At 47.4% G+C, this 14,502-nt stretch overlaps 1 protein-coding gene across 1 annotated transcript in view; it reads right to left on the bottom strand.

Moving 5' to 3' along the window:
• The window catches only part of LIMCH1 (LIM and calponin homology domains 1), a 292,250-nt gene extending 279,549 nt beyond the window's left edge, over positions 1 to 12,701 (bottom strand). The window contains exon 1 of the mRNA XM_060246331.1: positions 12,599 to 12,701. Within this exon, the coding sequence (XP_060102314.1) occupies positions 12,599 to 12,700 (102 nt within the window). The 5' untranslated portion in view covers position 12,701. The remainder of the gene's footprint in view (positions 1 to 12,598) is intronic.
• Positions 12,702 to 14,502: the final 1,801 nt, after the last annotated feature.

Raw genomic sequence — 14,502 nt, forward strand, 5'->3', positions numbered from 1 at the left:
TGATGCTCAAATTTTGCACACACAGGTCACTTGGTGGTGTTGGGGTCCACTTTTTTCTACAAAAAAGCCCAGCAGGAACTCATTTGCATATTAGGCCACACCCCTGACATCACCAGAAGTGATGTTCCCTGTTCAATAGGTTACTTTCTGCATATTGACACAGAACAGTACAGTGCCATCAGCTGCATTTCATGGATGTGTGTTCTTACACAGCCCAAGACTTTGTTTGGCACCCCCAAATACAGCCAGAGAAAGAGAGCCATGGGAAGCAGCAGGCCCAGTTTCTTCCGGGAGAGGGCACTTGTGGGTGGCTCTGTGGCTCTCGGTCTCTTCGCAAGCCTGCTGGAGGTGGCCAAAAGGATGGAGAACACAGTCTGGAAGCCCATGCCTTCCCTCTTCCTGTTCTTGAGTCAGAGCCCTGGCCAAGCCAGCCAGAACTGTGTTCCTGTGCATTCCTGCTCAAAAAAAAAAAGCAGCCCTGGATCTACTCCATTCTCTGACCCACTACCTGCTCACACACTTCTCCTTTACACATAAAGGAGAACCTTCCATTGTAGTTTTCCATTGACTGAAACAGTCCTGCTCAAACTATGAATTCTGTACACAGAGCACCAAAGTACACTCAAATGATGTATCCCATGTGCTGTTACAATCTACGACATATCAGAAGCCACAGTTGATTCTATCTTAGCATATACACACACGTGATATGTTCCCATAGGATATGGCTTGTATACTGTTTTCCACATGGGAACACTTTTCACGTACAAGACATCACTTCCAATGAAAGAGACAGCATATGTTGGAAATCTCTGTCTTGGTGCTTGGGGGGGGGCACAGTGGGAGGGCTTCTAGCGCCACTGGTGGACCTCCTGGTGGTGCCTGGGTTTTTTGGCCACTGTATGACACAGACTGTTGGACTGGATGGGCCAGTGGCCTGATCCAACATGGTTTCTCTTATGTTCTTAGACTGCCCCCTCCCCCAATATCAGCCTTCGAGGCTGAGACAAGCTGATTTAGCACAAACCCTCTCTACGTAACACACATGTCTTCCTTATTAAAGACACTGCTTTTTTGGCCAGTATAAATCTCCAGGGAAAGCAGATTTATACACAGTATGTAACTACAAGATGAAAACAGGACTTGTTTGCAGCTCCCTTGCAGTCATTAAGGAAGCGTTCTTATCGACTGGCAGCCTTTCTAAGGAATACTAGCCCATGGGAAAGCCATCCCTACACTGAAAAACCCTAACAAAAAGTCCCAGAAACAAGGATATAGCATGACAATAAGGCATGAATAGGAGGTGTGATTCGGGGGAGATAATAATACCCCCAGGAATTAATCAGGCACCACATGCAATTTTATTGCCGTATTATCTTCCTATAAATCTGCGGAAGAAAGAACTATTTGTTTTACAGATGCTCTTTTGAGCCATCTGTTATCCCAATCTAAAACAAAAACAAAACCCTTCCCTCTGCCAACATTGATGTTTCAAGGTTATAGTTCACTACATCAGACAGCTTGTGTCCAGACTAACTTCGGGAGGAAATCTCCCCATTCTACTTCCTTTGCCCTTCAGACCAAGGCAGCAAGCTCACGCTCTCTTCTTGGAAGCTGGGGAGGTTTCCTTTCTAGAATTGCCTCCCTTTCACTGAACTTCTTTTCCAAGGATGACCAAGGATGACTCACTTCTGTGGGCTTCCTCTGGCCTATAAGTAAATCATAACCCATTTTTGTCTCTGGACCCAGAACAGTAAGGTGCCACAAGGCTCACTTGAACAGCAATAGACTCAGTGCAATCCTAAACAGCGTTACGCACCCACTGAAGTCAACAGAGTCAGACCATAAGGCAGCTTAGGATGGCAGTATAACAAAGCAACCCCGCTACAATGTATAACCATAGGAAGAAACAAAGGAAGAGTTTTCTTTCTGGATCACCCTCAGCACGAAAAAATTAATACAGGCACAACCCAGCCCTTCCCACATGCAGAGACCAAAGGGCAGGGAGGTTCCCAAAAGAATTCAATGCAGCCCTACCCTGCCTATCTCTCTCCTGCTGGGATACCATAATCAGCAACCATTCCATATAAACCAAGGCCCTCTTGACCTCTCTCTCTAGCAGGGGTGGCCAAACTGTGGCTCAGGAGCCACATGTGGCTCTTTCACACATATTGTGTGGCTCTCCAAGCCCCCACTGCCTCATCAACCAGCTTGGAGAAGGCATTTATCTCTCTAAATTACTTCTCCAAGTCAAGCCAGCCAATGGCTTGGAGAATGCATTTAAAGTTGCTTTCTTTACACCTTTCCTCCCTCCCCATCTATCTGTCTTCCTTCCTGTCTTGTGCCTCTCAAACATCTGACACTCATGTCTTGTGCCTCTCGAACACCTGACATTTATTCTATGTGGCTCTTATGTTAAGCAAGTCTGGCCCCCCCTGCTCTATAAGTACCCAGGCATCATGTATGGAATAGACTGCATGCTGAGGGAACCAACAACTGCTGGATGCATAGCAGTGATGTGCAAGGACTCTTTGGCCTACCAAGAATGGCAAGCCACATTAAAGCATGCCTGGCAGAAGTTGGGGAGTGGAGCTCTGCATTATGTTCTTGGAGGATTCCCCGTTGGCACTCAGTCCTCTATCTGCTGCCTTGAACCCCAAATAAAGCAAGTGCAATTTAATGATTTCAGTGTCATAACCCCACCATGCTTTTGCGAGGCTGATATATTCTTTCCGTGAAACTGAGACACATTAATTGAAAGGGGATCTGTACCTGTCCTTCAATAATGCAGGCTGCATTAAAAGAAAAGCTTTGGAGATATAGATGTGTTTATTTTAGGTCTTCTTGTTACTAGAAAGGCCTTTTTGTTAAAAAAAAAAAAAAGGGGTTATGATTAACAACCAAGACACAGCACAAGTTAAATTTTTTCACCCACAACCTGGTTTCAACTCAGCACCTTACACAAAGATTAAACAGTGGGGGGGTGTTTGTACCCTGAATTAAGAGTTTCCAAACATGCTTTGGAGGCCTCAGCAACACATGAAGGTAATACCCCGGGGCCATCATATTTAATGTGCTGGTTCATGTGGCAATGTCCTGATTCACAGCGCAATGCTTCCAGGTTGGGCCTTAACCCAAAACAAAACACAGCCAATCGAAAACTTCACACCAGCAGTGGCCAAACTTGTTTAATGTATGAGCCACATAGAATAAATGTCAAATGTTTCAGAATCACAAGACATGAACATCAGAGGAGGGAGGGAGGGAGGGAGGGAGGGAGGGAGGGAGGGAGGAAGGAAGGAAGGAAGGAAGGAAGGAAGGAAGGAAGGAAGGAAGGAAGGAAGGAAGGAAGGAAGGAAGGAAGGAAGGAAGGAAGGAAGGAAGGAAGGAAGGAAGGAAGGAAGGAAGGAAGGAGTTTCTCCAAGCCACCAGCTGGCTTGGCGAAGGGATTTAAAGAGATAAATGCCTTCTCCAAGCCGGTTGATGGGCCGGTGGGGGCTTTGAGAGCCACATAATATGTGCGAAAGAGCCACATATGGCTCCTGAACCACAGTTTGGCCACCCCTGCTTCACAACAACCAGTTAAAATGGCTATGTATAGCAATAGGTGCAAACAGAAACCAACCATACTCTCCAAGAGCCACGTCAGCAAGCCAGAAACATGGAACAAACAGCCAAAAGACTAATACGACATCAGACGTGCCCATCAAATTCCAGCTGAGTGAGAAGAGCATGTGCTGGAAAGAGACATTTGATGGGCCCTGGTTGCAAGGGTAAACTCTGCATTCCACTGACAGACATTTTCCCTTATGACATGGCATTAAAACCTGCATCACTGAAAGGTCGTCAGTAAGGCGGCCACCACGGTAACGTTCAGTTTACACAGCCTCCTGGGCTTATAGGCCAACAGACAGAGATGCAGAAGTGAGACTCCAATTCACACAGTGTCATCAGTATAACACAATGCATAGACAATCTTCAAATGAATTATCCCCAAAGAAATGACACTTTTTGGAATCACAAAGTCCTGGCCTATGCAGCCCATTACATCATACACCCTGCAAAAAGCTTAGGCTTGTTGACAAAGCCACATGCGAAACTGGGCCTTCAATACAATGCAGAAAACTTACTTGTTGCATGGAAGCTACCAGGTTGCTTGCAATGTTCATTCTAAGCTGCGTTAGTGTGAGACAGCTCAGTTTTTTAGCCTCTGACTCCCACATTTTTGCCTTTGCTCAGAAAGGATAGCCCCAGAGCAAAACAGGGCCTGTTTCCATATTAATCTGGTCAGCCATTTCATTCTCCCAGTTAGGGTCTGTTGGCTGTCCCCTCTCATGTACATGGGCTTTTGCCAATTTGCAACCTCGCAGGACAAGCCAAGAAAATTGCACTTTAATGTGGGTCCGGCAATGGCAAACTTTTTAAGGAGGGCCATTACAGATAGGTGCTGTCTGTTTACGTGAATCCAGTCTTGTGACTGCTTTAATTTTTGTAAGCCACCTTCAAGTTCATTGGTGGAGTGAAAATTCCAATAATTAAATGAGACCACAAGAAACCAGCTTTTCATACACCCAGAATAGAATGCAGAAGTTACGCATCATTACTTACAGCAGATTTTATCCTACCAATCCTGAATGTTCACTGCAGATATGCAACAACATGGTTTAAAACTAACAGAACAGTGAGATAAAATTCCAACTGCATTGAAATCCGACTAGCATCACACTCATTCCTTTCAATTCCCACACATTATGGAATGGCTCTTCAGAGGTCCTCTATCAAGGCACACATCCCACACAAAAGTGTTATCTCTGAGGCCACATCTAGACACAGCCAAAAACCTTATCCACATACTTTTGCCTGTCCAAACACCACCCAATTCAAAGATTGCACCGATTCTCAAATGAGATCATTTCGAGCAGCCCATCCCCTCATTGAAGTGTGGTCTATCCTCACAGAATATAAACACATGAACCTGCCTTACCCTGAGTCAGACCTGTGGTCTATTAAAATCAGCACTGTCTAGTCCAGAGATGTCAAACTTGCGGCCCAGGGGCCGAATCAGGCCCCTGGAGGGTTCCTATCAGGTCCCTGTGCAACTGGTTTTGTCAGCTTCCTTCTCCCTCTCTCTTGCTTCCTTCTGCATCTCAGCTTGTTTTGCAAGGCTTGCTCAATCGCACAGGAGCTACAGAGCAAAACCTCTATTTTCTCCCTTGGTTGAGGTTCCTCCACCTCCTGATCCCCTGGGGAGGGAGGGAAAGAGCTAGAGCTTCCATTGCTCAGTTCCCTGGATCCCATGGGAGAAATACAAAGAAAGCACCCTTAAGACCAACAAGTGGTAATGTTTTAACCATGTTTTATTTTAAGGTTTTAAAAAAAAATCTTTAATCATATTTGTCTGTGTCCTTTTAAAAGTTCTTATCTCCACTACCCAATCTTAAATAGAAACACACATGGCCCGGCACAACGTGGCCTGGCCCGACAAGGTCTCATCTATGTCAGATCCAGCCCTCATAACAAATGAGTTTGACACCCCTGGTCTAGGGGAGGGACGGTGGCTCAGTGGTTGAGCATCTGCTTGGGAAGCGGAAGGTCCCAGGTTCAATCCCTGGCACCTCCAAAAAAGGATCCAGGCAAATAGGTGTGAAAAAACCTCAGCTTGAGACCCTGGAGAGCCTCTGCCAGTCTGGAAAGACAATACTGACTTTGATGGACCAAGGGTCTGATTCAGTATAAGGCAGCTTCATATGTTCATATGTCTAGTCTGACTGGCAGCAGCTCTCCAGGGTCTCTCATGTCAATTGATACCTGATCCCCTTTAAGAGAAGAGATTAAGAAGAGATTGGATTTATACCCCACCCTTCACTCAGCGTCTCAGAGCAGTTTACAAGATCCCTTCCCTTCCCCTCCTCACAGCAGACATCCTGCTCTTGAGAGAACAGCTCTATTAGCCACAGGGCATTGATGGAAGGCTGTCTGGGGCAGTGATGCTCTGTATTCTTGGTGCTTGGGTGGGCTGGGACAGTGGGAGGGCTTTCTAGTATCCTAGCCTCACTGATGGATCTCCTGATGGCACCTGGTTTTTTGGCCACTGTGTGACACAGAGGGCGTTTTCGCACTCACGTTCAGCCAGCGCGACCCCCCTCTTCACCGCGCAGGATCTGCGCGGATTTCGCACTAAATGCCGCGGAGCAGCCTTTTGCGCCGGAAACTCCCGGCGCAAAAGCCGCTCAAACGTAAACCGCCAAAAAGCAGTTTCCGTTTGCGCGGCTTTTGCGACGGGAGTTTCCGGCTCTTCCGGCTGCTTCACGGCATTTAGTGCGAAATCTGCGCAGATCCTGCGCAGTGAAGAGGGGGGTCGCGCCGGCTGAACGTGAGTGCGAAAACGCCCAGAGTGTTGGACTGAATGGGCGTTTGGTCTGATCCAACAAGGCTTCTCTTATGTTCTCATGAGAGAACTTGTGACTGACCTATGGTCACTCAATAGGTGCACGTGGAGGAGTGGGGAATCAAACCCGGTTCTCCCTAATTAGAGTCTGAGTTCTTAACCACTAAGAGCCCCATGGCACGGTGTTAAAGCTGCAGTACTGCAGTCCTAAGCTCTGCTCATGACCTGAGTTTGATCCCCAGCAGAAGCTGGGTTTTCAGGTAGCCGGCTCAAGGTTGACTCAGCCTTCCATCCTTCTGGGTCAGTAAAATGAGTACCCAGCTTGTTGGGGGGAAAGTGTAGATGACTGGGGAAGGCAATGGCAAACCACCTTGCAAAAAGCCTGCCGTGAAAACGTTGTGAAAGCAACGTCACCCCAGAGTCGGAAACTACTGGCGCTTGCACAGGGGACCTTTCCTTTCCTTTTCCTCTTAACCACTACACCAAACCAGTTCTCTGGAGATGCCAGGAATGGAACTTGGGACTTTTGGCATGCAAAGCAGATGGTCTATCACTAAGCCATGACCCCTCCCCTTACCTCAAGCCCACAGTATCATGTCTTGCTGGAACTTTGCTGATGTTACATCAGAATTCTAAATTTAAGAGCAATGAAATATTACTATTTAGCACTACATTCAGTCTTTCAACCAACCTGATTTCCAAACTGCTGGTTTGTATCAGGGTCTGCCATCCAGTTACATCCTTCAGTTCTTCTTTTTCTTTATTCAAGTCATGAAGGAGAGCCAGTTTGGTGTAGTGGTTAAGTGTGCGGACTCTTATCTGGGAGAACCGGGTTTGATTCCCCACTCCTCCACTTGCACCTGCTGGATTGGCCTTGGGTCAGCCATAGCTCTGGCAGAGGTTGTCCTTGAAAGGGCAGCTGCTGTGAGAGCCCTCTCCAGCCCCACCCACCTCACAGGGTGTCTGTTGTGGGGGAGGAAGGTAAAGGAGATTGTGAGCCGCTCTGAGACTCTTCCGAGTGGAGGGCAGGATATAAATCCAATATCTTCTTCTTCTTCTTCTAGATTTCACCTGTTCCATTTGGGCTCGATGGAGGAGGGAAACAAGGGCAGGAGAGCCAGGACTGTGACCAGGTGAATGTGACAACAGCAGTGAAATTGAGTATTAATACCAGGGCTTTTTTTTTTTGTAGAAAAAGTCCAGCAAAAATTTATTTCCATTTTAAGTCGCACCCCCAGTTGTCACCATTGCTTCACACAGGGCATGTCTGTAGAAAAAGCCCAGCAGGAACTCATTTGCATAGTAAGCCACAGACCGTGCTCACAAAAGCCCCTTATTAATACATCAGTATTTCCCCTATGGAATTCTTTCAGACGAAAGGAAACAGACCACAAGAGCCTTCCACCTGATCACACTATGCTCCAAACCACACGCAAGTCCCCATGTTGACTTTATTCCATGAGTTCCCTTCAACAAGACCAGAACTCCTCCCCACAACGCAATAGATGATTCAGCTTTTCTACCATGATGCTGTTCACCTCCTCCTTCTACTTAAAAAAAATCTGTTTAGAATGTTGTAATGTTTTTTTTAAAGATCTGTTCAGAGGTGTACAAGACTGTAAGAATCTCCTGCCAAAGAACAAGTAAGTGGTTCATACAAAGGACCAAGTTCACAGAAGTAACTTTGCCACGCACACCCCAGGATCTTGGGAGACTCCAAGCACAACACCACTGATGAACAGAGTCTTCTGACACCTTAAAGACTGACACATTTTTGGCGGTGGTGGAAAATGTGGTCAAGTCACAGCTGACTTATGGCAACCCTAGTGGGGTTTTCAAGACAAGAGACGTTCAAGAGGTAGTTGGCCATTGCCTGCCTCAATGTCATGACTCTGGCATTTAATTTAATTTAATTTGCGATTTATAACCCGCCCTATCCCACAAGGCTCAGGGTGGCTTACAACATTAAAACATTACACTAACAATAAGTAAAACATATCAAATCAAACACAACAAATTTAAAATCTCATAAATATAATAAAAAGGTAAAGGTAGTCCCCTGTACAAGCACCAGTCATTTCTGACCCTCGGGTGACGTTGCTTTCACAACGTTTTCCCGGCAGACTCTTTACGGGGTGGTTTGCCATTGCCTTCCCCATCTATTCTTTCCCCACAGCAAGGTGGGTACTCATTTTACCGACCTCGGAAGGATGAGTCAACCTGGAGCATGGTACCTGAACCCAGCTTCCGCCGGGATCGAACTCAGGTCATGAGCAAGGAGCTCAGACTGCAGTACGGCAGCTTTACCACTGTGCACCACGGGGCTCTTCCTGATAAATATAATACATACAGATTAAAATAAGAAGACCATAACTCCAACAATGGTACAGCCTGAGGCCAAAATTCAGCAGTTGGTACAACTTAGTACAGCTGCAGGTCATTGACACCACTTTAGGCTGTGACTCAGACCCTTGACCCAAGTCAAGCACATGGATAGTAAAGTGCTGGGGAAAGATTTAAGAGGACACCCGGTAGATTAAAAGCTTGGTGGAAGAGCTCCATCTTACAGGCCCTGAGAAACTTAGGTAAGTCCTGCAGGGCTCGGATCTCCAATGGGAGCTCATTCCACCAAGTAGGGGCCTGAATTGAAAAGGCCCCAGCCCTTGTTGAGGTCAACCGGGCATCCTTAGGACCAGGGATCACAAGAAGATGCTGTGTAGATGATCTCAAAGCCCAGGGAGACTCATATCCCTTGGAGGTCTCTCATCCAAACGCTTGCCAGGGCTGACTTTTAGCTTCCAAGATCTGGCTAGCCTGAGCTACCTAGGACAGGGCCACACATTTTTAGGCTAGCGTTACGTTTCCAGGGACAATTAGACACAGAAGTTGGAAGGAAACACTTTTGCTAGAATAAAAACTTATTTGTCTTTAAGGTACCATGAGATTCCTGTTTACTGTTTGCAGCCTTCTAGAACTGCCAAGGGGTGAGCTGTGGCCTTTAGCAGCATGGAAATTAACATCCCTGCAATCTTAGGAAGACACAGCTTGCACAAAATAGATGTGAAACAAAAAGGCATTTGTTTTTCCCCCCAGGAAGGCATTCTTAATGGCCTTTCTGAACAAATTAGAAGATATCAACTCCATGAGATGCAAACTTGAGTTGAAGACCACACAGCATTTACTGAGCCACTGTATCTGAAGAGAAGGCAAATGATTCTAAATATCAAAATAAAAAGCTGAATTAGTATCCATTTTAAGGCTAGCACAGGACAGCCAACTATTATGTTCCATCATGCACAGCCCCAAAGAGTGTGGGTGGCAGCATGCAACCCTCAAGGCACATTTGACATTTTTGGGATGCTCAACAAGTCTCCATTCTAGCAGCTTTAAAAAATGAAGTCATCTGGATGCATCATGTCATGAACTGGGTATCAAGAAGGCCAAATCTGTTGTCTTTTCATGCTTCCTAAACCAAATATAGCTCCCCCAATATCGCTGCCAAGTGGTAAAAATCCATTTAGAGATGGAGGTTTAAGCACAGCCTGTATCAGCAAATAAAATGTCCATTTTGGGTCCAAAACAGGTATCTTAATATGTAACTGAGCCAGTCCCTTTGGAGAAGGAGGGTGTGTATGTTCATGATCTAGTCCCCATTTGGTTCTCATTAATAAACAAACTGTCCATTTTTAGACTAAAATGGAAATATACAATCATCTGACCCATCTGGCCATATCACATAGTTCCAAACTAGAAAAGCTGAGGCTGTAACAGAAAGCCTCACAGAACTGAGTGGGGCTTAGATTCTGAGTAAACATGTATTGGTTTACTAAGGATTCCTTTCCATCACCTCTTGTCAGCTGCTGATAAAAGGAGCTGTCCCATCCCACACTAGGGACTCCAGAAACACCTGCAGCCTTCAAGCTCTAGCTAAGAACCTAAAAACTATCATACCATATATTAGCTCTCATACTCTCATTGGGGTTGCAGCCCCAATACTCTGGAACACCCTCCCAGAAGCCATCAGGGCCCTGCGGGACTTATCGCAGTTCCTCAGGGCCCGCAAGACTGAACTGTTTCGGATGGCATATGACATCTAATGGGAGAGGGCTGCCTCCCCATCTGGATCTATCGCACTTTAATACTAACTGCCTAGGGTCTGTATGCGTCGAGAAAGGAAATATTATATGCCTGAAGTAACATCATTGCAATTCATCTGATTGTTTTATTGTTTTAATATTGCTTATTGTTTATTGTGTATTTTATGTTGTTAGCCGCCTTGAGTCTGCATAGAATAGGTGGGATATAAATATAATGTAAATAAAAATAAACAAGTACCTATCAGTCAACAGTGGCCCTTTTTCATGGAATAGCTGGCAGTCACAAAGGAAGGCCACAATGAGGGCAGTTTATCAGTGTCTGCCCCATTCTTTCACAGAGCAGGAAGTGGAAGGACCACATCTGCAGGGTACAAAGGTGAAGGGAACTGAACCCTCCATATCACCTCAGGATCTTTTCTCTTAAATACCAAAGATGGGATAGAAAAATGCAGAAAGGTAAGACAAGCTGGTGGGAAAAGCTCAAGACCCAAGCATCTTGTTGACATTAAAATTAGACTCAATTCTTTATATAGGCATAGGGGAGATGCGTGAACAACAAACATAGCTGCCCTCCCGCCTCTGGTACAGCCCAAAAAGTAGGTTACTCTACAAATGTATATAGAACAGAAGGAAGACCAGAACATATCTCAAACTTGGTACACAAATAGTTTTTGTTTGTTTGTTTTCCTGATGTTACAAAGAAGCCAACCCCCCCCCCCCAAAACCGTTTGAATATGAAGTTTTATGAAAACATTCAAGTCACATGGAATTTGTTGCCCACCAAATTGGGAAGGCAGCCATTACTCAGTTGATGGCTGAGAATGCAGGCCCTTCTGATGGGGAAACCTAGCGCATCAAAGTTGTGGCAACTACACAGGTGCACCTCTGCCTGTCTGCATGGGCTCCAGGCACAACCGTTGAGTGTTATAATTCAAAAAGGCAGATACCTTGCAGTTGGCCCAAGAGTAGGTCTAAAACTTCCAATCCCAATGGAAGTGCCAAAACACCAGCCATCATAAAGCCCCAGAAGAATCCTGTGTTCTCCAAGGCAATCCACTCTTTTCGTTATTAAGGAACAGCCAAATAGTAATAACACAGATAACAAACTGCAATCAGCACCACCGATCAGCAAGCTCCACTGTTTCCATGTGCTTCAAATTCACTCGTTCACTAGTGCCTTTACTCTAGAGCAGGGGTGGCCAAACTGTGGCTAGGAGCCACTTGTGGCTCTTTCACACATATTGTGTGGCTCTCAAAGCCCCCATCAGTCAGCTTAGAGAAGGCACTTGTCTCTTTAAATCACTTCGCCAAGCCAGCTGGCAGCTTGGAAAATGCATTTAAAGTTAAAGTTGCTTTCTTTCCTCCTCCCCACCTATTTGCCTGCCTTCCTTGTGGTGCTCAAACATCTGACGTTCACCTCTTGCGGCTCTCAAACATCTGACATTTATTCTATGTGGCTCTTACGTTAAGTAAGGTTGGCCACCCCTGCTCTAGAGCGTGCCTCCCTCAGGGCCCGGGGATATGCGAGCATCCCGTCGGTAGCCAGCAAAACCCCAACCGGAGTCTGGAAAGACCTCTCCGGAATATGACAGACATCTTTCTCTCCTGCCCTTGTTGACAATCCCCCTTTCATTTCATCCCATCCAGAAACGGGGGGGGGGGGGGGATGGGGATAATGCGATTAAGAGATTAACCGAGGGGGGGGGAGCGGGAGGCACCCAAAGAGAGGGGAAGAGATGTAGCCTCCTCCTCCTCCTCCCCCCCTCCAGCCCAGCCGCGTCCTATAAGGTGCGCCCCCCCCCCCTCCGCAGCTGCTTCACTTGCCGCTGCAGTCTCTCCAATCGCGGCTACAACAACCACCCCGGGGGTTGCATTTTGCAGCCAGCTTCGGTTTGCAACTCTGCACCACCAGCAGCTCGGGGGAGGGGGGGGGATGGAAAGAGGCGGGGAGTTTTCCAGCCTTGGCGCCCGCCGAGCCCAGCCGATTGCAAATCTATCCCCTGCTGCAGAGGAGGGGGGGGGGGGGGTCTTGTGCAATGATCCTCGAAGAGGAATAACTCGGGGGGAGAGGGATCGCTGCTCCGCGATCGCTGCTCCGAGGACGTTCGCTTACCTCGATCCACTTCTGAGCTTCGGCGAAAGCGGGTTCGGGCTGCGGGGAGTCTCGCGGCGGCTGGCTGGGCTCCTCCATCGGCTGGCAGCCGGGGCTGGCCATTTGCAAAAGGCGAGCGGCCGGCGTCGCTGCTGCCGCAGCAGGAGCACCAGCAGGGAGGCTGGGCTCGCCGGCTAACGGAGCCCTTCGACGCGCAGGCGGCGGAAAAGAAGGCCGGCGGGAAGGAGGTGGGGACCGCTTGCAGCCTAGCCTAGCCGGCGACGGCTGCCCCCTCTGTGCACGCGGCCGCCTCGTAGCTCGGGGCTCCTGGCTGGCTGGGTACCTGCCTCGTCCCCGCCCCCCCAGCCGCCTCTCTCGCAATGGGAGCGCAGCCGAGCAGGCGGCTAAAAATAAAGCCGCCGCAGAACCAGCAACAGGCGAAGCGCCGGCCTGGCCCCCTGCAACATGCCCGGGCGGCCGCCTGCTCGCTAGCGCCACGCAGAGGGAGAGCAGAGTAGAGCAGGTGGCTCGGGCCTGAGGCAGCCGCTCTCCCAGGTTTTGGCGGGAGAGGTTGGCTGCTCTCTTTCCCCTCCACTCTAGGTGGAAAATCCTTCAGAGAGTGATGTGAAATTGACCAGGGTCAAACAAGAGAGAACACACACACAAAACCCCCTTCAAAACGACCACCCCTCCAAAAAATTAACCTTCAAAACGACCCCTGACTTCAAAAAGTCCCCTTCAAAAGAGAACCCTTCAAAACTACCCAGCACCTCTCCCCAGGTCCACCACTAAGCGACCCAGATCATCTTTCGATGGAGTGACTAAAAAAAATGTATAACTTGCTTCACAAGGATTTTCAAGGCAGCTCACCACAGTCGGAAAGGATAAACTTTATTCATAAGAGCATTATTACAGTTTCTTTTCTAAAATCTCTCTTGTATTTATTTAGAACATTTCTATGCCTCCTTTGCAGAGGTGGATACAGAGTTTAAAACAATGTGATGACATAAAAAGACAAAGTAAGATTTTCTGATATTACAAGTCATAAAACAATAATTCCAGTCAGAAGGTCCCAGGTTCAATCCCTGGCATCTCCCACTAAAAAAGGGTCCAGGCAATAGGTGTGAAAAACCTCAGCTTGAGACTCTGGAGAGCCGCTGCCAGTCTGAGAAGACAATACTGACTTTGATGGACCAAGGGTCTGATTCAGTAGAAGGCAGCATCATATGTTCAGTCTAAAATCATAACCATAAAACAGTCCTTGGGCTAGAAGCAGACCATAAAACAAGCTATAAAAGAACCCCTCAGCTGAAAGCCTGAGGAGAGACATTTCACCCTGGCACCTAAAAGATAGTAAAGTAGGTGCCAGGCAAGCCTCGTGGGGAAGGACATACCAAAAGCAAGGTGCCACCACAGGGAAAAACCCTGCCTCTGGTTGCCACCTGCATTATCTCAGTGGTAGGATTGCAAGATCTAGGTTGGGAAATACTTGGAGATTGGGAGGGGTGGGGGGAGACTGAAGAGGATGGGATTTGGGGAGGGGAGGACAATGCCACAAGGTCCAGCTCCCAAAGTGACCACTTTCTCCAAGTCTCTGTCATCGGGAATGACTCTTTACATTTTGCTTTGTATCTAGACAGACCATTAGTCCTGTATTCTGCTCAGACTGGCAGTGTCTCTCTCCCTCTTTCCATCACTTCACATAGAGAAGAGTCTGCACCAGCATCACAGCCTTTCAGCTGGAGAACCCAAAGAGTGAACTTGGGAGATTTTTGCAAACAAAGTGTGTTCTCTCACACTGTACTCTTGACTCTCCCCCCAGGGACAGTACAACTGTCTCCAGATGTAAAAATCAGGCTCCTAGATGTTTTTACTCACAGATCAAACTGGAAACCAGTGTGGTGTAATGGATAACATTCTGGATT

The sequence above is a fragment of the Heteronotia binoei genome, chromosome 9, assembly GCF_032191835.1.
Source record: "Heteronotia binoei isolate CCM8104 ecotype False Entrance Well chromosome 9, APGP_CSIRO_Hbin_v1, whole genome shotgun sequence".
NCBI lineage: Eukaryota > Metazoa > Chordata > Lepidosauria > Squamata > Gekkonidae > Heteronotia > Heteronotia binoei.